General features: G+C 39.6%; 1 protein-coding gene and 1 long non-coding RNA gene across 2 annotated transcripts; one reads left to right on the forward strand and one right to left on the reverse strand.

The window, feature by feature from the left end:
* Positions 1-5,819: 5,819 nt before the first annotated feature.
* On the reverse strand, positions 5,820-10,294 carry LOC139693244 (uncharacterized). The gene is made up of 3 exons (XR_011702030.1): positions 10,164-10,294; positions 9,324-9,504; positions 5,820-5,905 (listed from the first exon to the last, which is right to left on the reverse strand). It is a non-coding gene; the product is annotated as an uncharacterized lncRNA (long non-coding RNA).
* Positions 10,295-10,451: 157 nt separating this feature from the next.
* Positions 10,452-27,866, forward strand: LOC139693239 (zinc finger protein 672-like). Its single transcript, XM_071591346.1, has 3 exons — positions 10,452-10,740; positions 19,766-19,900; positions 27,106-27,866. Exons 1-3 carry the CDS (start codon positions 10,606-10,608, stop codon positions 27,754-27,756), a joined length of 921 nt encoding a protein of 306 aa, XP_071447447.1. The 5' UTR covers positions 10,452-10,605; the 3' UTR covers positions 27,757-27,866.
* The last annotated feature ends 114 nt before the right edge of the window (positions 27,867-27,980 follow it).

Below are 27,980 nucleotides of genomic sequence, written 5' to 3' on the forward strand. Positions count from 1 at the left end.
ACGCAGTCACAAGCATCACTCCACTCCCAGTCTCTGCATCTCACACTGACGCCTCCGTGACATCTCATGCCTTGTCTGCAGATCATAGCGCCACTGGCCCATTCTCCTCTGGGGTCACCAAGGGCGAGGAAGGGCCTCCTCGCTGGTATATAGGTGGGACGAGGCCTGAGTTGGTCAGTCGGTCTAGAACGCACAGAAGGGAAGGTAGTCCCAGATCTCCTGGCGACCTCAACGCCAGAACAGGACAGTAAATCTGGGACAGCAGATATCTTTCCGGGACAGCAGAACCACCAGCAAAGTTCAAGCACTTGAACAATTAATACAGAAACACGACATCATTCGTCTGGATATTCCCACACCAACATTTGTGAGCAATGGCACTTCCTTTCCTGATCATGCACCAGTTTCACCAGACAAGGTACACCTCCTGGGTGATGTCACGGTCGATGATTGCCTCACATCCAACCACATACCATTCTCCCTTCCGTTCCGCCTTACCACATGGACACACGACGGATCTTGCACACAAATAGATTACGCTAAGGTAGACTGGAATTCCTTCAATACAAAAATTGACCACACAACTGTAAACATTGACCCGAAAGCATTGACCTCCTCTCTCACTCCCAGCCAACACATTTATAAACTTTTCTCCGACACATTCTTCTCGAAAGAACTAGCACAATCTCTCCTTTCACTCCCACATCCCGGTTTTGTTCCTTTCTTTCTCCCACATCCCGGTTTTGTTCCTTTCTTTCACTGTTTTTGTTATTTCTATGAAAATTTATCTCTAATAACTGCTAATTATAGTCTTGTTGATGTTTGTGTCCTTATATGTTGCTGTTATACGTGTCACTATAAATTGGCAATCCTGCTATAAATGCACAATTTTTTACTAAATAAAATAAATAAATAAAACATTCCCAATCCAACATCAACCCTAGACATTGTTGCGGCCATACAAAAAAGTTCAAAGAAAAGCAGCAAGATGTTTACTCGGAAGGTACAAAATAACAGATAGTGTCACAGAAATGTTAGATATTCTGAAATGGGAGAGTTTGAATAAAATAGAAGGAAAGGAAGTAGGTTAGGCACGATGTATAGAATTGTTAAAAATGACGAAATGTGGGAAGATTTATGGGGAAAGAGATACGAAAGCCTAACTTTAAGCGGGGAAAAAACAACCATAGTTTCAAAATAAAAATAAGAACGCATTAAAAACAAATAAGAAAAAATACTCCTTTTTTTAAATAGAACTATAATTGATTGGAACCAGCTTCCTGGTGATCTATTTTAGCCCTTTCCATCCAATTTCAGAAGTTTTGAGTTGAAATGTAAAGCAGCCATTGGGTAATAAACTTCATTGTAGTTATTAAAATATTGTTTGCATGTGATGTGGAAGTGTCATTGTAGGTAAGACTATTTTGTCTCCAATCTAGTGTGTGTACGTATGTATTTTTCATTGTAAGAGTGATCATTGACCGTTGTCACCAGGACAATTACCCAATTGCAACAATATATTCTTGAATAAATTAATTTCCCCTCTTTGCCACCGCCTGCCATACTCCTCCCCCCTTCCTCAAAGAGGCATAAACATGACGTAACACAAGTAGAACCTTGTCTCCTACCTGACACTTATTCCATAAACTGAAACACGTAGTACGTTACAAATAAATCAATGGAAAAGTGCAAATTTTGTTTCTCTCATAAGGATGCAATGTCCATCCTTACCGTCAAGTGTCCCTTGTCAACAAACAGTTTCCCTGGACACTAGATCCACTAGTATGACACAATATGTTTTGAAAACATTATACTATGGTTTATTCTACTCAAGTATGTCATATTGTATTGTAATATGGGAGGTCTTCCTCCCTTCTTAATAAAGTGTTCATCATCCAAAAGAAGCCAGTGAGAAGCATGGGCAAATTAACGTATCCTGCTCATTGTCTGGCCCTTATTTCAAATCACTTGAACTGCTCACGGTACCTTGTGTGTATATATATATATATATCAGAGTGTTATATATGTAAAAAAGAATACGGGCAAATTTTATTAGGAACAATTAGCTTTCATACACATGAAACCAGGAGATGCAAGGACATTAATGTCAAAATAACAAACCTCTCTCACTGGCATCCCCAGACGGCCTGAGGTCATGTGTTCAAAATTGTACAGTAAATTACCCGCAGAATATTGAAAATATAGAAAATTTATATCTTTTTAAAAAAACCGTATTAGCATACTTAATAGAGAAGTGTTTTCTTTACATTGTAAATGTGTATCTGAGCTGTGGGTTATAGCATTTCTTTTGTGATATTGTCATCTCTTTTTTTTTGTGAAATTGTTTTCTTTTCTATGAAGTGCTCTAGATACATGTATAAAGATTGTATCATGATATATTGTGTCCTCTGGGCAAATAAATAATAGTAATAGTACATGGCTGTGACCCTCCAGCTAATCTATCAGTGTTCCAAGTTAACCCAAAGCCAATTCCTCAGGTGGGTAGTGTGAAGTATCTTGGGCTACACCTCGATGCTTCATTGACTTGGGAATCGCATTTCAATAATCTAACAAGTTAAGCGCAAAATGCTTTTTAATTCGATCCTGAAGATCCACGGCAATACATAGGCAAACCAGTGAAAGTATGGTATTACTCAAAGAGGCAGACCATTCTTACGCCATTCTTTTCAAATATTATGACATACCATGGATTTGTATTCATCAAACGCTATCTACATTTCGCCAACAATAGTGTCTTTGTGCGAGATACACTTCCTTTGGTCAAGCTAAAAAAAATTTGGCCCGCAGTTGAATACCTGAACAAAAAGTTCTCAAATTTGCCGACACCTGAGAGGGATATTTCTATTGATTAACAAGTCTCACGCTCTATTGGTGTAGGCTGCTTACCGGACAGAACGTTCGCCTGAAAAGAGCTAGATTTGGTGGTAACTACCTTTATCCTTTGTGAGTCTAAGTCTGTACATATATGGTCATCTATTATTTATAAAATAATACTGTAATTAAATCCTGGTCTAATGAATCTTGCCACACTTGGGATTGCGGGTCACACACAGAGTAATTAATCTTGGAATCCGATTGTCCCTCCGCAACTTAACTGGAAACAAGTCGCCTTGGGAATGTTCATGGCTCCTCTACACACCCTCTATGCCAAACCACACCTTGAATGAACTGCACACACACCAAAGTGACTCAACCATGTCCCGGGGAAATGATTGATTGAGGAGATATGCCATCAGTACCTCCAAGACAAGGAAGAGGATCAATTGAACAACCACCCCACGTCACTGTCGCTCTCAAACAAGCTCCCTGATCTTGATCCCCGGCAGCTTACAGACAAAGGACCCCTGAAGTGGGCCCCTACTTGGTTACCGCTCCTCATCCAGAACTACGCCATTGTCCTCCAGAGGAAGGTTATGCCCTTTAATGCAGTCACAAGCATCACTCCACTCCCAGTCTCTGCATCTTACACTGACGCCTCCATGATGTCTCATACCTCGCCTGCAGATCATAGCGCCACTGGCCCATTCTCCTCTGGGGTCACCAAGGGCGAGGAAGGGCCTCCTCGCTGGTATATAGGTGGGACGAGGCCTGAGTTGGTCAGTCGGTCGAGAACGCTCAGAAGGGAAGGTAGTCCCAGATCTCCTGGCGACCTCAACGCCAGAACGGGACAGTAAATCTGGGGCAGCAGATATCTTTCCGGGACAACATAACCACCAGTAAAGGTCAAGCACTTGAACAATTAATACAGAAACACGACATCATTCGTCTGGATATTCCCACACCAACATTTGCGGGCAATGGCACTTCCTTTCCTGATCATGCACCAGTTTCACCGGACAAGGTACACCTCCTGGCGACGTCACGGTCGATGATTGCCTCACATCCGACCACATACCATTCTCCTTAGCCTTACCACATGGACACACAACGGATCTTACACACAAATAGATTACGCTAAGGTAGACTGGAATTCCTTCAATACAAAAATTGACCACACGACTGTAAACATTGACCCGAAAGCATTGACCTCCTCTCTCACACCCAGCCAACACATTTATAAACCTTTCTCCGACACATTCTTCTCGAAAGAACTAGCACAACCTCTCCTTCCACTCCCACATCACGGTTTTGTTGCTTTCTTTCACTGTTTTTGTTATTTCTATGAAAATTTATCTCTAATAACTGCTAATTATAGTCTTGTTGATGTTTGTGTCCTTATATGTTGCTGTTATACGTGTCACTATAAATTGGCAATCCTGCTATAAATGCACAATTTTTTACTAAATAAAATAAATAAATAAAACATTCCCAATCCAACATCAACCCTAGACATTGTTGCGGCCATACAAAAAAGTTCAAAGAAAAGCAGCAAGATGTTTACTCGGAAGGTACAAAATAACAGATAGTGTCACAGAAATGTTAGATATTCTGAAATGGGAGAGTTTGAATAAAATAGAAGGAAAAGGAGTAGGTTAGGCACGATGTATAGAATTGTTAAAAATGACGAAATGTGGGAAGATTTATGGGGAAAGAGATACGAAAGCCTAACTTTAAGCGGGGAAAAAACAACCATAGTTTCAAAATAAAAATAAGAACGCATTAAAAACAAATAAGAAAAAATACTCCTTTTTTTAAATAGAACTATAATTGATTGGAACCAGCTTCCTGGTGATCTATTTTAGCCCTTTCCATCCAATTTCAGAAGTTTTGAGTTGAAATGTAAAGCAGCCATTGGGTAATAAACTTCATTGTAGTTATTAAAATATTGTTTGCATGTGATGTGGAAGTGTCATTGTAGGTAAGACTATTTTGTCTCCAATCTAGTGTGTGTACGTATGTATTTTTCGCTGTAAGAGTGATCATTGACCATTGTCACCAGGACAATTACCCAATTGCAACAATAAATTCTTATATAAATTAATTTCCCCTCTTTGCCACCGCCTACCATACTCCTCCCCCCTTCCTCAAAGAGGCATAAACATGAAGTAACACAAGTAGAACCTTGTCTCCTACCTGACGCTGGTTCCATATACTGAAACACGTTGAACGTTAGGAATAAATCAATGGAAAAGTGCAAATTTTGCTTCTTTCATAAGGATGCAATGTACATCCTTACCGTCAAGTGTCCCTTGTCAACAAACAGTTTCCCTGGACACTATATCCACAAGTACATGGCTGTGACCCACCAGCAAATCTATTACCAAAAGCCAATTCCCCAGGTGGGTAGTGTGAAATATCTTGGGCTACACCTCGATGCTTCATTGACTTGGGAATCGCATTTTAATAATATGTCTGACAAGCCAAGTGCCAAATGCTATATAGAATAGAGGAACACCGCCCCAGGCGAAGACGGGATAACAAGCACACAATAAAAAAAGAGGACAACAGAAGATAAGAATGGAGGTCGATCAGAAATACACATAAAATCAGTCAGGTCTGATTGGATGAGCAAGTTCTATTTGGAAAGTCAGCCTAGGGGTTGAAAGTATTGCCGAGTGAATTGAAAGCGCGATGCGATACGTTTGGGACGAGATTAAATGTAAATAAAACAAGACTAGGAGTGTGAGCAATAGTCCAGATGCACGGCTGGGAAACCCCCATGCGTATCGGAGCACAGTAGGGAAACCAACAGCTCAGGTTGGCGCCCAATGTCATCCTGGTGCTGATGATAATAATGCAACAACAACCAGCCTACACCGGTTCCAGAGTAGCCCGCGGCACCAACCCTTCCTCCGAGTGCAATCCAAACCATTGCTAACAACCCTTTTGAGGCCGCGGATGCAGAAGGAGGCAATCCGCACCCAGAAGGAACAACCACACCTCCTGGTTTCCCCCAGGACGGCCCCTGTAGCCAAGAACAGCATCTCCAGGCACACCCAGCCAGCTAGAACCAGGAGAAAAGTTGAGCCAGATTAGTGACGTACCTGTGTTTCCCCCGTCACTCAACTTTCCCAAACCAAAATCCATCCGTCAGGTCAATTTTCAGAGTGGGAGCGAATTTGGCAAAGCCCTCAGCAGCACCACTTATATTTAAGCCAAATAGGGTCACACCCGAGACATTACAATTAATGATTTAGTTCAGAAACAGATCTTAGCTATGGCAAAACCATCATGTGCCTTCCCTATGGTGACAATTCCCAAAGCTTCCAGGGGAACTAGAATATTTTTTATGAAAACCACATCGTTAAATGCAGATAAGTGCTAAAATTACATTAATCTGCACAGAAATACGTCAAAATTACATCGATATCCAGAGAAATATCTAAAAATTACATCAATTCACAGAGAAATATGTAAAAATTACTTTAATCTACACCTAAATACATAAAAATTTCATCAATATACACAGTGATATCTTAAAAAGTACCGCAAATCTCTATTTTACACTTACACCTATGATACTAGGACAAGAAATCAACTATGCACAGTATCTTATAGCCTGACGATGACATCCAAGGGACTTGGTTCTCTGCACATCAAAATGATCAACAAGCTACCTGTAATGTTGAATGAATGTAAAACTCCCATAGCAATAAACAGTTTACCTTTCTAAACAAAGTACAAATGAAATTAGTTGGCTAAAAAGGCACCTTTCTTATCCCTTTCCTTTTTACCTTTTACCCTATCCTTTGACTTGTGGCGTTAGCCAACTAATTTCATTTGTACTTTGTTGAGAAAGGTAAAATGTTTACGGCTGTTGGAGTTTTACATTCATTCAATATTACTAGCCATAAGAGCTCAATTCTATCAATTTTTTTAAGCTTCACGTAAGTTTAAAAAAATGAGGAATCGCTGTCTATTTCTAACAAGAAATTGTTTATGCACTTAAATGAAAAATGCCAGTACAGTCAACTTAAACGCTGAGTAATTTTGAATTTAAATCGTGTGTGTGGTTTTAATTAAATCTTTTTTCTGGCCAGTAATTAAGTGAGTGCACTTTTTTGATGTAACGATTACATAATGTATGATATTGTGTATCGTTCTCTGTATTTATCAATTGGGGAAAATAACTTTTCATGTAAAGAGCCATATTAAGTTCTGTTCATCTAATTAGTTAGGTCACTCTGCGAATGCTGGTCTCCTGTTTGGTCAACTTACTAATTACTCAATCATACAATCGAATGTTTTCGAAGATCATTTACACACAAAATTGCACTCAAATTCAGTCTTCACAAAGAGCTTTGTAGTCACCATATGTTATCTCTACTAAATCTTCCTTTGGAGTATAAACGCGGAAAAACTAATGGCAAAACTTTTCTTTATAAATTAAGACATAACAAGATTGATTTGTTAGAACTCCTAAGCGGGGAAATATCTTTCCGAGTACTTTTACATAACACGAGCTATGAAGCACTCTTTGAAATTAGATCACATGCGCTAAATTACATTTTATTACACACCCATATGCCAGATTATGAGAGATGCCGACAGTTTTGGGATTCTATTCACCTAATTTCTCTATCTCACCAGGATCCCTTATAAAAAATGTTACTCAAAAAATATCCAGAGAATTTTAGAATGCTAATTATCGCTATGTGGATATATGTACACGTCTATACGTCGTTACGCGTCTGTCTGTGTTCAGCAGTGTCCTCACTCTGTCCACATTCGTGTCGGTTCTTGCCGTCGACGGCCGTCCGGAGCGATGGTCGTCTTCAACGAGCTCCCTACCCTTTTTAAACAACTTGTGCCACTCAAATACTATGGAACGGCTTAAGGCAGTGTCCCCATAAGCCTGCTTGATCATATCGAGGGTCTCAGTCGCCGTCTTCCCGAGTTTCGCACAAAACTTCACGGAATAACGTTGCTCTAAATTCAGATTCATTTTGTTTTTCGACACGGACAAAAAACTTGCTTCACTAAAAACGGTGTCCTCACTCAACGACAGCCCGCAGGCGACTGAGGTTGGTGTCGTTATGTTGCTAACAGCCCCCTCCACCTTACCCTGCCAGGCAGCTCCCCCTCCACCACTCCGTTCGCGCCAGAGAAAATCAGTCCCACCACTTTTGGGCGCGACCCCGTAAATTGTTCCCAATTACCAGTGGGAAAACTTTATTTCAACACCACAAGGTTTAGTCAATAACTATTGCTAACATTTATAATTTCATTCGATCATCTGGCCTGTGACAAATACTACGTTCCTAACATTGTTCCCATTTGGGATATTATTTAATATTGATATTTTGTCTACGTCCATCAACCTAACTAGGCATGTATGCATTCCTGTATACCATTTGAAAACGTCTTAGGAATTGCAAATGAAAAATCTTCTTTAATTCCGCATTATATTTTGATACTCAATAACGAGCATGCAACTTTAAGTACTGTGTACCACATTGTAAATGTTTTTTTTACAATTGCAGAACTAATATATGTTTTTGCCTTCCTTTTGGTAAAAGGATTATTCCCGTATATAAATATCTAAATACATTGATCTCTCGAACAATGGACTATTTCACACATGAGGTAGAGAGAATCTTAGTGAGCTGAATTTAAAAAAAATTATGTTAGCTGTAAATATTTTAAGCAAATATTACGAAAGTAAATGTGTACCTTAAATGCTCTCGTACTGATTTTTTAAAGTACCGTAATGATAACCACCGTAATTTCCCATAGATAACACGCGTTTGATGATCAAGTATAACGAGTATCTTTAAGAAATAATTGTGGAACTAACCCTCGTTTGTGGCTTTCCTTTTTTGTGCTTTTTCCCTCCGATAAAGTAACAAATGAATTTCAAAAACTAGCAGAAACAATTGAATTCAGTATGGCGGTCATTTTATAGCGCAGTTTATTCTTTTCCTCCAAGTCAATTCACTTTCTAATTACAGAAATGCCCCGGCCAATAGAGCAAAGAATTTGTTCTTAAAAACGGGTAGCATTCTGCACATCATCTAAAGGAAAATAAATCCGCATCCCGGAATAAATTAACCCTTTTTTCAGGGTTTCTCAACACATAACACACGCAGGCATAGAACTTCCCTCATCACTTAAAATAAACTCCGTTAATAGTCGTAAACCGGTTCTTCTGGAATGGATTCCATATCATGGAAAATGAGAGGATAATTCACTCGATAGAATACAACCACCATGCATTATAGCTCCTTGTACCTGGCCGAAAACTAAATAATTAATTAATGCCACTTTCAAAGCAGTCCAGAAGTAGTGGATTAAGATTTGCCAAACAACATTGAAAAAATGTTTTGATAGGATCTGGCTTTAGGCTTCTTGTACCAGGGTTCCCCCACATACCACTGATATGATAAAAAAAACATCCCGTTCGACTCGGGAGGGTGACTTACCTTATTCCTTCCCAGGAACTCCCATGGCTGGATAATGGTAAGGGCTGATTTACGTTGTACCATAAAAGGACTCCCATTTTTTACTATCAAATTACATTCTTTTGTGCTGGTTCCCATTCATGAAATCAAGTAGAATCCACGTCCATCAGGAATCAGGCCAGTCCACCCACGCCGGAAATAGCTGCAACGAAAAAATAAAGATATATTAATGGATAATGATAAAGCCAAGACCTTAAACTAAGCCAAGATCTTTCAACTAATGGCTGCATATCCTGCCGGCTAACAAGCATCATGACGACTAAACTAACTACGCTTTGTTTGCACACGTTTTCTGGAGTGAGGCGGGGAACATACGAGTCTATATAATTGAAATATGATGTAGGTACCAACTACATCACATGCCTAATAATAAATTCAAACCAGGAATTAAGTGAGACATAGTCAATCATGAGATCAATGTCGAAACATGATGATGTTAAAATGAAGTCTTGTAAGTATTTTAATGTATTTAAATACTTTTCTTAAGCTTTATGTGAAAGGTAACCTCCAAGATTAATGAAATGAATTTAAACAAATGAACCCACAGTTCAATAAGCAAGCATGAGAAAATGTTAGACACATAATGAAGTTAATGCAAATAAAATTATCGTATGAACCCCTATCGAGGCTTCGTTAGGCATGGATTTCACTGCGCAACTTAGTATTATCTCAACAATCCTCGACTAAAATTGAATTGCGTTAATCCTCTCGATTCGCATCCGAAAATAATATCATGTTCCACAAATGAATTAGGGAATTTTACTAGGAAAAGAACTTTTCTTCCAAAGCTACTATGCTTACCAATGTTCAGTTTGAAATGCAAAGTGATCTCTTACTGGAAGACGCTTAACCTCAAAATGGGGAGTTCGTCGCCTTCTACGTGTTTCTGCCTTTCCGTACATTATACTGTAAATTCTGAAGCCGGGGAACACTTTCACGTGGTTCAGCTGAAGGTAGAAAAATCAGTTGACCTAAATTGGCGCAGCTGACCGGTAAAATCTTTGTAAGCTTGCATATGATTGGCCCTATGTTTAACACGTCATCTGACTATCCGACCTATAGAAACACTATTAAGTAATTAAGCAGAAACTAGATAACAAAAGGAATCGCGTATGTCGAGGTCAGCGTAATTTTCTGGGTTTTTCTTCTAAATAATGCCATAACATCTCCAGTATTATTTTTTATATTGTCCTCCAAATCAAAGTTAATATCACAGCTGAGGAAGTGGCAAGAACAGTTTGATATGTCTGAAGGTGATACATCGTTACTGTGTCGGCTTTGTCAGAAGTGTGACATGTTTTATGTTGATATATTTGATTCAAATCGGAAGGATGGCATATTGTTGTGTGATGTAATTCAGGAACTTCTACTAATTCCGGTGAGTGAAAATTTTTTTTCCTGATGGATGTAGTGGAATAAGAATTATCTTATATTCCACTACGCTGCCCAATTATCTAAACTTAAATGTTCATTAATCCCAGATATTTCATTCTCTCGCCTATTATTTGATGAATTCGCTTGTAAATATTTATAATTAATCCTATGAATGGTTTACTTCGATAAAATTTCTTAGAATCGTGCGAAGTTTTAAAATTTCATGGGAACTCCACATGAATTCCTTCGCGAAAAAGCTTAGATCACTCGTTATCATGGCAGACATCTACGTGAAACAATTAGCTGAATGTTCTTTTAGCTCAATATTATGGATTAAATTATTCTCGCGTTCCTTATAGCATTATGCTGTGATTAACACATACGCAACTGGAGAAAGCGGAACACGTTACCACTATTCATTACACTGAAATCTGCATATTATCGGATGACTACTGCAGTTCTGTGACTTTTTCCGGAGAACCACAAGATTTGGTCGTAGGGAAATAAAAATTGGTATATACATCAATCCGTCAGTTGGCATGCAATCCTCAAGTCGGAAAGTTTATCCAAATCTGGGCTACAGGCATTAATTCTGGATACGTTATTCTTCTCCATCTCTAATTACTTCTGGAACAAGTGTCCTTAATGCGTGTTTTATGTAAACTAGATCGATTATGCCGTTTAATGACTATTTTTTAGTTTTGACTATTTAACATTTTAAATTAACTGGACATATTTTGACAAGCATAATGCTCATCCTAAGGAAATAAATATTATTATTGTAGCATATATATGAAGTTTTCTCCGAGACATTATTCGTGTCTAATAATTTAAACTTAAAAAGCAAAATGTGTGCATTATGTTGGTAGAAAAATTCAAATAATTTAGTGTTGCGTACCCCGTGACGACCCTCTTCTTAAGTGCCACAAACATATGTCCGAGGTATGTAAGCAAATTAATCCAGTACCCTACCATTTATCAGTTTTATAACACACTGTCAGTGTGGATATTTTTAAAAATGCAATGCTAATGTTTCACTATAACATTTTATGGAATTAACATTGAGGGAACCTCATCTTCGTTAAACGATGAAGTATTTTTTCTTTACGGAAAAATGGCAAGTAAACAACTTTCGCCTGCGCATTTCCGATTTCTTTTTAAACAGTTGGGAATATTGAGCGGATCTTTGTAAATATTTAGGAATTTTACTATGACAATAGAGAAGAAAAACTAACGATATTTAATCAAATAATAACAGTAATCATTGCGAACATACCAGAAGTAGTTAAGATATACATTTGGAAACACGAAACAAGTCTACGGCAGTTCAAGTACTAGCAAACATCACTGCGCACGAACTTTTTGTAACAACCTGCCTTAAAGAATTAGACAAGGATTACACTATTCAAGAAGAAACTAGAAGGACGTCTGTATGCGGAGTGTAATTGTAGTGTACCTACACAAATATCAATATATGTTAAACTCAAGTGTACATATATTATTTTCCTGTCATAGGTGTACTTAGTATTTCTATTTGGGAACAATTTGATCCATCTCCCATTGACGTGTCCTAAATACCTGCTACCTATTCTCAATACTACACATGGAGTCTCTTGGACAAATAAATATATTATTATGTCTATAGCATTGATCATCAAAATGTTTGTTTCGGATTATTACAATAGATTAACCCAGAATTGGAATCCCGGCGGCGACATATATTTTTCAGTGGTGCCCGATCCCGACTTGAGGTGCTTTGAGGAGGGCACTTTTGAGTTAATACGCCGTACGTCGGATGAGATGTTAACCTGTTTGACCCCTTGGCGTTTTTCATTAATAGTAGGCTGATGCCAACGCCGGATTTCTCTCTACCCTTCACCCTTTCCCGTCAGGCGCAATTGAACTTAAGCTGTCGGTCGCCTCCCCTTAAAAACTACTACTAGAGTAGATATAGTTGGTCTTATTTTAAAATAGAAGCAAGACTATATATGTTTAATGATATGCGCAAGATTATAGATTTTGTTCATGAATCTGGCAGTATATTTTCATCTACATTATATCCCGCAAGCCGCCGCAAGGGCGTGTGGCGGGGGGTGTTAGGTCGCCTTCCGTATAAGGGAATAAATCCACATTTAAAACCAACACGTGCTTGCAAACCCATACCCACAGTGGCGTATACATTCGTGCGAAAATCCATTCAACTTATACGCCCGAAAATACGTACACTATACACCAACTAACAATGGTATCCCAGGATGCAGCAAGTGCTTGGTATGGTGGGTGTGGAGAGGGGTTTGTTGGGAGAAATCCTAAGGAGGCAGATGATAAATGGATAAAGGGCATATTGATCGGAATTGGAAGACTGTAATAGAGTGGAGAATATCAATGGCAAATGAGGAAAGGGCAGGAACAGGATAGGGATTTCTTAAGACAGGGGATGATGAGAGGAAGGAATTACACAGATATGTAGATGGACTTGATATAGAGTAGGTTGCTGGATTGTTAGGTGTCACAAAATATTTATTTAATAGTTGTGTCCATCCAAAACCTACCTTATTATGATAAACAAATTTGCACTTTGCCACAGATTTAATGTAACCTACGACGTGTTTCAGTTCATGCATACATATACTATCATCTAAATAAACATTTCTCCTTAGTGAGAGCTGAAAGTAAGCAAGGTTTGGAAAGAGACCGTGGAAAACATCCAAAAGCATGTTACAACATTCCTGAGAGAGACATTCCCGTCAAGAGTCCGCAATATGTCCTCAAATGCTGTTCTGTCTTCTGATAGAAGCAGTTCAATTGTTCCCGGCTCAACTATGTGGTACCCGATGATGACGTTTGAGCGTTGAAAGTAGTTGTACGTAAACAAAGAACAGTGGAAAGATACATTGCGTTCCTCAATTAATGAATAGAGTAAGTTTTCAACCATGGTGGCTACAATGAACTATGTCTCAATGAACATTGGATTACAAGAAATGAATTTCAATGTGTATTACATTAGTGATTTTAGCTTGGCATTATTCTACCGCTGATCTGTACCAAAAAACACGGTGGTACCCATATTTATGCCTTGAAACAAAAAACCCCTGGTGTATAACTACTCAATTAACTCAACTCCCTTAAATGGAGTAACAACCATTAAAGACCTTGGGCGATTTAATCCGACCATAAACTAAATTAATCCGACCACATACAGACTGTAAAAGATAAAGCAAACTCCCTATTAGGCCTTCTTCAACTGCTGTTAAATTATGTTTTGTGACTGGTTTAATTACCTTATTCTATGCATTACGTAAATCTGTTTCACTCCATAAGTTTCAAAACCTCATGTAACATGTATTCTACTCCAAGGGACTTTGCTCCCAGAGCAATAAAATATGTTTATTATTATTCTTTACCACGTCACAGATATTGAAGTCCCAATGGCACTCCATTCGTACTTCTCAACAATTGTCCTTCCACATAGTATATCATAGAGCTCCCTAATTTGATCCAACTCATTCCCAAATAATCTTAAATCCCTCGATATTGCATCTCTCATTTTTTTACCAAAATAGTCAAACACAGAGTCCCACATTTCTGCAATATGTCCTCAAATGCTGTTCTGTCTTCCTTATCCATTTCTAGTCCCCAAAACTGCAGGCTTGGAGCTGATTTAAAACTCCTGTGCGACACCCTAAACTTGACTATCGACTGCCGTGAACTGAACTGCTCCCAATCTTCAACTTCAGGATACCAACTCGGCCCACCCGCGCCCACTCCCTACTCCATCTCTGCTCCTATTCCTAGGATCTCTCCCACTCAACGCTCACCTTCAATATTTGGGCTCTCCTCCCTTCTCAATTCACTCCCTCACACTGCCCATCCTTTTTATTAATGGTGTAGCAATTTCACAACCCAAGCTTTATCCCATCTTTCAACAAATTAAATACGTCCCCTGTCCACTTACGGTTCTAGTTGTTAATTGTTATATGCCTTTCAAAGTAACTAGAACAATGATCAAGTGTGTCAGTTCCGTGTGTACTTCCACCAATAACAGTCTATCAATAAAAAGAGACGTTTCAGGCGTGATATGGTGGAATATCATGATTAATTAAAAATAGCAATTTTCCACAAAAATAAAATTTAATGCGACCGGTTTCAATGTTACTACATCATCATCAGGTGATGATGATGTAGTAACATTGAAACCGGTCGCATTAAATTTTATTTTTGTGGAAAATTGCTATTTTTAATTAGTCTATCAATCGCTAGGTCTATCTAAACTATGCTTTGATCAACATTTCATTCAATATTATCGTCAACCTGATTACTTAGTGCCTTGATATACGGTTCTAGTTGTTAATTGTTATACAGTCATGGTATTTTGCCCTCTTTCAATGTTTTCGTTATATTTTTCAACGTGAATTGGCCCTGCTGCTGCTATGTGAATAATGTTTTAACATAAATGAATATAAAAATTTAATCTCAACGAGGAATTTCTCTTCCTTTTCGACAACCTATTATTTCATATAATATAACATGTAACCCATGCAATTACTTCTAATATACGTTGCTCACAAATGCTCATAGAAATTTTCCTACAGAGTCGCCATTTTCAAATTGAAGCATTTACCATAGCAATACACAAAGCTTTTCCACATTTCCGCAATATGTCCTCAAATGCTGTTCTGTCTTCTTTATACATTTCTAGTCCCCAAAACCGCAGACTTAAAGCTGATTTAAAACTCTTCCACAACATCCCAAACTCGACTATTCTCTCTCTTCAACTTCAGGACACCAGCTCGGTCTACCCACACCCAATCCCCTCTCCATCTCTGCTTCTATTCCTAGGATATCTCCCACTCAATGCTCACCTTCAATATTTCGCCTCTCCTTCCTTCTAAATTCACTCCCTCACAAACATAAGGTGAACGGGATTGGTGCGGTGGCTATCATACTGGATTCCCACCCAGAGGGCCCGGGTTCAAATCCCGGCGGTGTTGAATATTTTTCAGAGATATCCCGATCCCTACTTGAGGTGCCTTGTGGAGGGCACTTTGAGTGAGTACACCGTCCGTCGGAGGGGACGTTAAACTGTGGACCCCTTGGGGACTTTCGTAAAGAGTAGGCTAATGCCAACGCCGGGTTTCTCTCCACCCTTTATCCTTTCCTGTCCGTCCCCTATGGCGCAAATGACCTCAGCTGTCGGTCACAGCCTCTCATAAATACTAATACTACTACTAAAAACAGAACAGTTTCAGGTTTAACTTAACAGGAATTCCTTCATTATGAGGGTAAAGAGAAACTTAACAATTCCACCAAAAAGATTTTTATATTTCACAATGTTAAATAAATGAAATATTAAAATCACTTTAGTTACTCGAGCAGGCTTCACCGCATTTGTCAAATTTCACAGTAGCATTTAATGGGGAAATAATTGTGCACTTTTCAAAAGTTAACTTTAAAATAAACTAGCATGAATATATCTTATTTTGCAGTTGCTGCTTACAGAATGCCAGAAAAGATTGGTTAGCTGTCATTGCTAAAATTTTATGATACCTAATTGCAGTAATTGCAAATATTTAGGAATTTACTTAACAAGTCTACACAAGTCACTTTACTTATCTAGTCTACATCAGGTCCCTCTTCATCTCTGGATACTTCCTTCATCCCGCCCACCATCCCTCTCCTATGCCTTGGCTTCCTCGTTTGCCAAATATTCTCCCCTCTATTACAGTCTTCCACATCCCACTGCCAATCAATATGCCCTTCATCCACTTTTCCTGTCTCCTTAGGATTTCTCCAAACAAACCCGTCTCCTCGCCAACCATAGCAAGTACTTCCCCATTTTTTTTCCTTTCGGTCCATTTCACCTTCTCCATTCTTCTCCACACCCACATTTCACCACCATCCACTCCACGCATCTTGTCACCCTGCTTCAATAAGCACGTTTCCCTCTTAGTACATAACGACGCTGCAGATCAAAGTTTCGGCGAGTCTTTTCTAAATATTCTTATTCAACGCCCCTGGTCTTAACCCTCTTAGTGCGGCGGGCCGATATATCGGCTCTTGCGTAGGCTATTGTTTAAATCGCTGTACCTTATGGTTTTTTCTCTAATAATTTATGGTTTTTGTGCTATCGATAGGGTGAATTCCATACAATTATATAACACATTTTTTAATTTTTTATTAGCAATTTTAATTGCTTTTCAAAAAGTATAATTCTTACTATAATTTTAGGTTCAGTTTTGTACATGTCAGGAAGCTCAGCCTAATTGTGTGCTCGTTTTTTTCTGAGTGGTCTTAACACTATGAAAAGCCACTGAAAGGCTACTAATCTGTTTTCATCTGCAATCTCTTGAATGTGTTATGGTGTCTTGGTGTTGATATATAGCCACTTATTCAGACTTTGTTGATACGATGAAAATGAGAGCACTGCTTTGTAAATATTTTGGTTTCTCTTGCCGTCCATCGAATTAATCATTTGTGCCTTGTGTATTGGATTACATTGTCAGTAGTTCTCTGTGAGTTACAACTTCATTATTTCTGCCTTTATATCGTAAGTTATTGCCACAGTCTCAAGGAAAGGGGAAAAAGTCCCAATTTGACTCAGTGAGATCAGCCTTTTTAACAAAATCGAACCATGCAGAGGCTGACAAAAAATTTGCGATTCACTGGTTTTTCTTTTTATTCTATTAATTTTTTCTACATGTCTTTTTGATTCTTTCTTACATTTTAATATGGTAGTTTTATTGAAAAATGTTTAAAAAAAAGTATAAGTATTGTGTCTAAAAATCGAAATATTATTACTAAAAAAATATTCTTCAAATTTATAATACTGTAATAATATCATTTATTTATCAGATGATGTAAATGTATTATATCATTATTAACTACATTATTTTATTTTAAAATAAAAAAACTGCATGTGGATATCTAAACAAATTACTTCATTATTTTTTTTTCCTAAGGTGATACATTTTCTTAAATTACCCTTCGCACTTCTCACTAGTACCCCTGGAATCCCCGCCGCACTAAGAGGGTTAATAATCTTCAAAATACATTCCTCCTGCATCGATACACTCTTACTTCGGTGCGTCTACTACTTGTCAAAAGCCTGCTGGAAGTCTGTTTCCTGAGTACTTGGGTGGAGATTCATTGGATGAAATAGCTTGGGTGGAGATTCATGTGCCCCGAGTACTTTGCCTGGGAATCGAACCCGGGACCCTCCTGTCAACGCTATCTACCCAATGGACTACCGTGACCCACTATGTTTCCTTATATAACTGGAAAAATCTCCCGCAGAATTTTCATGGATGATCATTTTTTTTGCAGATTCTTTTTGCAAATTTTTCCATATTTCTCCTTTTTTTAAATAGCCCGGTAATTTTTGCACAAAATTCAAACAGTTATGCACGCCTTTTGAAAGTGTTTAGGAGTCTTTATCTTTAAATGAGAGTTACAATACATTTTCTGGAATAATAATGTATTTGTTGATATTTTTTTGCAACTTCTGCCAGATTTCTCTCTTTTTTGGAATAGCCTTGCAATATTCATGCAAATTCAAACTATTATGCATTCATTTTGGATATGTTTAGGAGTCTACGTACGCATTAGATTACATTTTAATGAATAATAATGTTTTTCCTGATATTTTTGCAAATTTAAATTTATAATACTGTAATAATTACATTTATTTTTCAGATGATGTAAATGTATTACATCATTATTAACTACATTATTTTATTTTAAAATAAAAAAAACTGCACATGGATATCTAAATAAATAACCTCATAAATTTTTTTTTCCTGAGGTGATACATTTTCTTAAATTACCCTTTGCACTTCTCACTAAGTACCCCTGGAATCCCCACCTCACTAAGAGGGTTAATTCCCTTCTCCTTGGGAAAGCCTGTTTGCCTAACGCAATTCTTCTCCTAAAGTCCCTACTACTTTGACCATTTTGGTCGGGAACACTTACGATATGCCTACAATGTTCCATCAGTTCTATTTTTCGTCCTCCTATTTTGATTTTAAGCTTAGCCTTTCTCTTCCATGAAAATCGCATAATTTTTTTTTTAATCCAAACAAATAGTAGCCATAGATGGGTTGTGCTCAACCAATAGAGATGTAACTTTGGGCGTCACCCAGGGAAGTGTAATAGGTCCTCTTCTGTTCTAAATATACATTAATGACTCACTTTGGTAAGAACACACTTTGGTACTAATCTGAGGTTTACTTGCTGACGACACGGTGGTATACAGGGAAATAAGGAGCCAACTAGATCGCGAGCTACTCTATAGAGGCCCCTCTCTGTTTTGTTGTCGTTTGCGGTATATGTGTTTGCATGAGTGTTGGATGAAGGGATTTTTGCATGAGTGTGTGCGGTGCTGTAGGTGTAATTTTTCACGTTGTTGTTTTGCATGTGTTATTGTTCCTTTTTACGGTTGGTGACCTAACACCCCCCGCCACGGGCCTTTGCGGCGGCTTGAGGGGTATTATGTAGATGTAGATGAAGACAGATGAGGGAGCGGCCATTCCATGTTTTCTTAGCCAAACATTTGCCCTTTGGTTCGTGTATGTTCACAGTGACACGGGGTTGTTCTTAGGGCTCTGGTTGCGTGTGAACTGGGCAACTGTTTTCATTTGACACCTTGATACGCACGATGCGTGTGTTGGCCAAGATTGTCCGTGGAATTAGTGGGTTCCGACCCACCCCATCGGCCGACTCACTTGCGTTATGCCTGCTTGCGTTTCTGTGTCTGAACACGAGTTCGTCTGTCCCTCAGTCTCATGGTTCGGGCCTAATTGATTGCTTTGCACCGACAAGAGCCCCAATTCGCGACAGATTGGAAGGAGAATGATTATTATGCCCTGAAATTGTTGTAATGAAATGATCAATTAATTTATTTTTCCCAGAGAATGTGCATTAGTTGTATTGTGGACCCTGTTGACTCATAAAAGGGGCTATTTTGTAATAATTTTAGAAATAGCAAAGTTCTAAATGTGAAACATCAATTTCTCTTCTCACTTCCCGTCAAGGTGTCACAAGAAGATGGTTTGCCTTCGTCGGTGTGTCAAAAATGCATGTTGAAGCTGATTGAGTTCAATGATTTCAAAGTGATGTGTATTAAGTCTCTGATTGACCTCTATAACCTGAGAAAACATGGAGAAGAGGTGAGTGAGCACATTCCTTCCTCGTTAATTATATTAAAATGGTTGAACAATATAGGAATAATTGATTGGGAAATATACAGGGTTCGTCCGGAAAATAAGTGTACTGAGCTCAGGAAAAAAAATCTATTACACTTTTACATATCTTAAGCTAATATTCCTCAAAATAGCACCCTTGTGAGTCGATACACTTGTTCCAGCGGCGTTCCCATTCCTGGAACGCTCCCGCGAAGGCATCATCGGGAACCTCTCGAAGACACGTCGTCACGGCCTCTTTGACGGCGTCCAAAGTCCCGTATCGCGTTCCTTTCAAACTCCTCTTTATCTTCGGGAACAGAAAGAAGTCCGGTGGTGCCAAGTCCGGGCTGTAGGGCGGGTGCGGCAGCGTTGCCACGCTGTGCTTGGCCAAGAAGTCCGTCCGACACGACAAGCGCGGTGTGGGACGGCGCATTGTCGTGATGCAGCCGCCAGATGTTTTTGATCGCTCGCCAGATGTTTTTAATCTCGTGCACTATTGTTTTTGGCACATTACACTGCTCTGCTATCATCCGAACACTAAGACGACGATCAGAGTTCAGTACATCGCGAAGTTTTCGCACATTTTCGTCGGTGAGTGTCGTTGATGGGTGTCCAGGCCGTGGTTCGTCGTTGACCTCTTCTCTGCTCTCCACGAACATCTTGTGCCACCGAAAGATCATGTTTCTGGACATGGCTGACTCCCCGTAAGCCTGGTTAATCATACCGACAGTTTCGGTAGACGATTTCCCAAGATTTACCGCAAATTTGATGGAATAACGCTGCTCCAAAAACTTCGGCATCGCATTCCGTGACGTGGGTCGAGCGTGGAGGTTCGCGTTAACAGAGCTCCTCACTACACCACAGCTCAGAGCCGACTGCCTTTTTCAGCGTCGCTTGCCAACATACCCCCCTCCAATCGCAGCCCGTCAGAGCGGTGCTGGGCGTGCCTGGAGCGGCGGGAAAAAATCAGTACACTTATTTTCCGGACGAAGCATGTATTTTCATAATAATTCATCTGTGGTTTATAATTTCTGCGTAAGTCTTCAATAAAGATTGATCTTCCACACTTAATGGTTTGTAGGGCAAAAATGTAATGGTACGAGGGTTGCTGTTTGTATTTTTTGGCCTAGTATTGAAAATACCATATTCATTGTTATTATTAGAAATCCACATGTGCTGATAGACAGTGTCAGCTGGCACACAAATCCCAAGTAGTAGTAGTTTTGAGGGGAGGCGACCGACAGCTGAGGTCATTTGCGCCATAGGGGATGGACAGGAAAGGATGAAGGGTGGAGAGAAACCCGGCGTCGGCATTAGCCTGCTCTTTACGAAAGGCGCCAAGGGGTCCGCAGCTTAACGTCCCATCCGACGGACGGCGTACTCACTCGATGTGCCCTCCACAAAGCACCTCAAGTAGGGATCGAGATACCACTGAAAAATATTCAACACCACCGGGATTTGAACCCGGGCCCTCTGGGTGGGAAGCCAGTACGTTAGCCGCCGCACCATCTCGATCCCCCTCACACAAATCCCAAGTAATCACAAAAGATAATAGATAAAAGTCTGTGAAACTAAAGTACTCTTAAAGGGAACTTCGAAACACAAATCTCTTTCGCAAAGCAAGAAAATCCCCATCTCATTAACATCAATCAATCAGCAAGGAGATGAAAAAGATAAATTAAAATGAACAAATAAGCTGTTACATATAATACAATACACCACACATCAATCAAATTATTATATATATATATATTCCTTGCATCTTTTCTTAAAAGTATACACTCTGTATAAGGAAAGGGCTTGAATATTTGTTCAGGTAAGGTATTCCAATCAACAATTGTTTTATTTAGAAAAGAAAATTTCTTCAAATTAGTTTTACGTGCCCGGCATTTCACTTTAAATATGTGGTCATTTCTCCCTATTAAAATTTGGGTTCCCCGCCTCTTTCCTAAGATCTGCCGAAGCTTTCTCCCCTTTTTAGAATGCAGAACATGCCACTACAAAGTCTGCTTCCTTCTAGTTTGTAGAGGTTTGTAGCCCAGCGTTTTTAGCACGTCAGACACACTCTTTATCATCCTATGCTTCCCGGTACAGTTATACACAGCAGTTACGTGTAGTTTTGCACAACACATCAATCTAATTATTATATAAAATGTTTACATATCTTTTCTTAAAAGTATTCTCCCTGTTCAGGAAAGGGCTTGAATAGTTTAGTTGGTAAACTGTTCCAATTAACAATTGTTTTGTTAGGATATTAACATTTCTTTAAATTAATTCTTTGTCCCCGGCTTTGTTATTTGAATTTGTGGTCATTCTCCAAATAAAATTTGGGTTCCCCGCCCCATTCCTAAGATCTGCCCAAGCTTTCTTCCCCTTCAGAATGCGGTATATTCCACAACAAAGTCTGCTTATTTTCCTTCTACTTTGTACAGGTTTCTAGCCTAGTGTTTTTAACATGTCAGACACACACTCCATCCTCCTATGCTTCCCCAGACCATATCGGGCAGCCTTTCTTCTACCTTTATCAGTTTTACGTCCTTCTTCATGTGGATCCCATAGAAGTGATGAGTACTCCAAAACCGGTCTTACCAGGGTCTTACACACCTTCTCCTTAGTTGCTCTAACACACCCTTTGAGGTTTCTCATCACCCAATGAAGAGTTTTGAAAGCTTTCTTAAAAATGTACTCCACCTTTAGCCCCCACCATAAATCCTTAGTTAAATATACACCTCAGTATTGGCAGCTATCCCCTCTAGCAATATCAAGGGAGTGTGACAATTGATACTGTGTTGATTGGAAGTTGTACTGGAAAATGGCGTATCACATCTGCAGGACTGAATTAGTCAAGTTTTTTATTACATTTAATCTCATTGTTGGAAATGGCTTTATCGTTTTTTGGAAGTATTCATCATGATAATCAATACATTTTTGCAATGTGCTCCAACAAATTTTCATAACATTTTCTCCTCACGGATTGAGGTCCTTCCAAAAACACGGTTTTCAAATGCATCAACGGCTTATTCAGGTACTGAAAAATATTGGCCACACAATTTTACCTTCCCGTAATTTTCTTTCCGCATCCTGTAAAAAATCATTGGGAAAAAATGTTTTGAGTCCCAAGGAAAGTACTTTGAAGAATGTTAAGTGTTTGTGCAAATCTGTGGACAGTGCTTTGATGAATTTTAAGTGTTTGTATGAATCTGTAGACAGTACTTTGAAGAATTTTAAGTGTTTGTGAAAATCTGTGGAGAGTACTTTGAAGCATTTTAAGTGTTTGTACAAATCTGTGGACAATACTTTGAAGAATGTTAAGTGTTTGTGCAAATCTGTGGACAGTACTTTGAAGAATTTTAAGTGTTTGAGCGAATCTGTGGAGAGTACTTTGAAGAATTTTAAGAGTTAATGCAAATTTTTTCAATGTAACACTATAAAAAAAATAATAATTTCATTACTTTCGGAGTGCATCTAGTAATTCAGTCCACTCTGTTTAAATGTGTATTGTACTGAGAGATCAGTGCATGCGTGTGAGCGTCCTTTTTTTAATTGTTTCCCAATATTTATAATTACTTGGATATATTTCTCTAAGTGTGGTTCCTTATTCTGCTTATGATTAAGGTGACTGGGCCTGTTGACAGCCGTGGTGCAACATGGGAAGGAAATGACAAGGAAGTCGAGGGATTGGTGTCCCCTAGCCGTGAGGAGGATGTCTCCCCATACAGAGGGAAACAGGGTGCTGGCTGTGGAGAGAATGGTTCAGTGACGCTAGAACCCAGCCGAGATGTCACCAGCAAAATGACGTCTGCCGTTGAATATCCATTGGTGAGTATGGCAGTATACTCAACGGGAAACACGGAGGCAAGAAGCCATGCCGTTAATTCAAAACCGTCTCTGACAATCTTATCGAGAGACCAAAAATTAATGTTTGCCCATGTATAAATGTGGGATCTACACCATTGGAGTAAGAGCAAGCCCTTGTTGACAAAGCTATGAGTCGAAGCCAGTGTTTTGAGTGGTGCAGTCATTTTAAATCGGGCAGAACCTCAGGACAGATGAAGATTTGCGAATGGAACAGCCTTCCACTTCGACATACCCAAACCGTGTCAATGTGGTGGACGATTTGGTGCGGGAGAATCACCGTTTAACTGTTGGGGAGATAACCGAGGAAGTGAACATCAGTTTTGGATCCTATCAGAGAATTTTGACAAGCATTTTCGGCATGACGCGCATAATATCAAAACCACTATACCGTGCCGACTCGCATGGCACTGATCGTGGCAGAGTTTTTCACCAGAACCAGAACTGCGATAATCCCGCAGCCACCCTACTCCATCAGACTCTTTCTTGTTTCCAAAGTAAAAATCAACCTTGAAAGGGTGCCGATTCGACTCTATTGCGGACATAATACTAATTGTACACCAGACCTGAAGAGAATCCCTATAAGGCGGCTTACCAGGCAGGGTTAGAGAGTTGGAAGAAACCTTGGGAAAGGCGTGTAGTCAGCGAAAGCATGTACTTTGAGCCGCCACGGGTACTTATTGAACTGCCCTCGGGCGGCGACGTAACTTTGTGAAAGTTTATATCAATTAAGTGGTCATTAAATGAAGAACACACTATGTAACACTCCACCATTCTTAGAAATAGCAGTGGAACCAAAAAACAAACACATTCTGCCCTACATTTAATTAACGGGGGGGGGTTTGTCTCTTTAATTAACAGGGGGGTTTGTCTCTACAATGGTTTGACCTTTACTAAGGGACTGTCAATGGTCAACACTGTCTCGGTGGAAGTTAGGATGGGTGCAGAAAGATATTGGGAGTCTTTTAAGACCTCTAAGGAGGGCAAACGGGAGAGTTGTAATGTTTCATTGACCATCTCAAACCTTGTCAGACTGCTGAAGGGTTTGCCGAATTCCCAACTCCTCCAAAGCATTCAAACTGCATCCTTTCATTTCAGTTTGAAGAATGTCCGCTGTGAAGTTACCGGTGTGATTTTTATTGAAGGGGTGTCTGGAGAATTGAGATCTGTTGTCTTTCTCTGTTGAAGCATGATCCGGTGTTCTTTTATCCTAATCTCAAATGTCCTCTCCCTGTCGGTCCAATGTAACTGACGTTGCAGTCCACACAATTGAGTTTATGAAAGTGATTTATAAACTTCTCCCCTCTTGGAGGCAGACTATATGAGTGGAAAAATGTTGATGTACGTTACCTGATGACAATGAGCGGAATCGAAACCATGGGGGGTGAAAGAATGAATCTTTATTGTGGGAGTGTTGTAGTGTGATTTCTCGGAAACCCACACTATTGGTCAACTCTCCCAAGCATACCAGATAATGTATGTAGCCCGGGTTTCTCGGAAACTAAGACGAGACAATGTCTGCTACCGAATTCCTTTGTTGCTACAATGTTGCTACTATGTAGCCACTTTGAAGTCCCTCCCTTTCCCCGAAGGCGCGATGCTATATAAAGTGAGACACTCCTGAAGCATAACCCCATTCCCTTCCTGATTCCTGACCCCATTCCTTAACCCCATTCCTCACCTGCCACCCTGTCTCTGAGTCCATTGGTCGTATTCTCCTACAACCACACCAGAGATGCCCTGCCTTGCCCCACTCCCTTGTCCCTATACCCCGATGCCTGAGCCCCATTGCTTAAAGGGTTAAGTGAAAGACGCATTAGCTGAATACGACTCTCTCATTCTGTGCTATGCTCCCGCCAATGATGTCGTGGCCACCAACCACGTGACATTATTCTGGTCTCAGGTGTAGGGTAGCACAGAAATTTTGAGTCTTTAAACGGTAACTTAAAAGTTAATCCCCCAAGCGGTTCATTAACATTCCAAGATAATTTTTCAATTACTCATCAGAATGCTGTAATCTTGTCTACCAATAATTTTGTGTTTCATTTTCGTGTACCTCATTTGAACCAATTGCTCTGGCTAAATTAGTTTAACCCTTATTCATTTTCATATTTCAGTGTTGAGTGATACTGTTTACCGTCATGGCTTGGCCTAGTTATTCCCTGTTAAACCCTTTCTCTCCCCATTTTGAGTCGCCTTCCCTAAGAGGTTCCTCTAGCCTAGATGATTTCAATCCGTTTGTGCTATCAATTGAGGCTGCCACCTTAGCCCATCCTCCAAAGGAATAATCCCTTCACAAGCAACACTTTGGGGATGGGATACACACGATGAATGTAAGGACCTCAAAGCATGTCGTGCTTTTTGAGGGGAAATGTTACTTCCACATGCCAAGACCAGGAGTGCTTTGGAAAGTCATTTTGTTTGCATTACTGGAACACGTCTCCATACTCCCGCTTCTCTAAATACACTGGATGAATGGAATGACCTCAAAACTGCGAATACGTGTTGAAGGGAATGTTACTTCCACATGCCACCAGGAGTGCTTATGAAGGTCCTTTGGTTTGTAGTACTAGAACACGCCTCCATACTTCCGCTTCTTAAAATACACTGGATGAATGGAATGACCTGAAATCTGCAAATGTGTGTTGAGGGGAATGTTACTTCCACATGCCACCAGGGTTGTTTCTGGAGGTCATTTTGATTGTAGTACTAGAACATGTCTCCAAAAATCCACATCTCAAAATATACTGGATGTTTTTAACGGCTTCAAACCTAAACATACATGTTCAGGGGGAATGTTACTTCCACACGCCACCAGGAGTGCTTCTGAAGTTCATTTTTTTGTAGCAATAGAGCACATCTCCATACTTCCGCTTCTCAAATACACTGGATGAATATAATTACCTCAAATGGGCGCATGAGTGTTGAGGGGGAATGTTACTTCCATGTGCCACACTAGGAGTGCTGCTGAAGGTCATTTTGTGTGTAGTACTAAAACATGTCTCCATACTTCTGCTTCTCTAAATACACTGGATGTTTTTAATGATTTCAAACCTGAACATAACATGGTCAGGGGAATGTTACTTCCACATGCCACCAGGAGTTCTTCTGAAGTTCATTTTGTTTGTAGCACCAAAGCAGGTCTCCATAATTCCACATCTGAATATACACTGGATGAATGGAATGAACTGAAACCTTCAAATGCGTGTTGAGGGGGAATGTTACTTCCACATGCCACCAGGAGTGCTTCTGAAGTTCATTCTGTTTGTGGTCTATAGGCAAGTGTTTGAATTAGCTTTAGCCTACACTCATTCTATATTATGTTTCCATTTCAGACTCCTCATTTGGAATCATCTGCTGTACGGAGAAACGGCAGCCTCTCCTTCAGCCCGGCGTTGAATCCCGAGCATTACGGTTTGTCTTACGAGAATGTGATGGATCAGTCTGATGGTTACAGTCCCGAGGCAAATCCCCCCGAACATTCACTGTTGGAAGCCTCCGTACCGAATTGTTCCGATGTTGGGCCAGCCTACCCTGAAACGGAACCAAGATACGTTTGTACGGTTTGCAGTAAGAGCTTCCGTTCGTCTGGTGGACTGGGAAGCCATATGAATGTTCATTGGACTTCACACACATGTTCAACTTGTGCCCTGAACTTCTCATCGTACACAGATTACCTTCAGCATAGGAAAACTCACATTAAAAAGAATTGTAAGCTCTGCGGAAAGAGATTCCAAAACGCCGTCGAACTGGAGAAGCATGTGGTGGAACATAAGATTGAGGGTTTACGTGATGGTGGTCACGTGTGTCTGGAATGTGGGAAAACGTTTATGTTGAAGGAATTGCTGTCCCATCACATAAAGCGGCACATTATTGGCAAAAACCACGTGTGTAAGATTTGCAATATTAAGTTCACAACGAGGAAGGACCTTGTGGCCCACGAGAGTTGTCATGCCAAGGATGTACCCTTTGAGGTTGTATCGTAGACTGGGGAGAGACCAGACTGAATGAGGGTATGCCATAATGGAGGATTGGCAGCACCTTTCCAATGCTACGGTCTGCACAAATGTGCCAAACTTGACTGTATGTGGTAGCCTTAAAATACAGGCTGTACATACATATAAATATATATATATATATGTGTATATATATATATATATATATATATATACACACATATATATATGTATATGTATATATATATATATAT

Source organism: Hetaerina americana, unplaced genomic scaffold (genome assembly GCF_022747635.1).
Source record: "Hetaerina americana unplaced genomic scaffold, ioHetAmer1.1.p SCAF_45, whole genome shotgun sequence".
Lineage (NCBI taxonomy): Eukaryota > Metazoa > Arthropoda > Insecta > Odonata > Calopterygidae > Hetaerina > Hetaerina americana.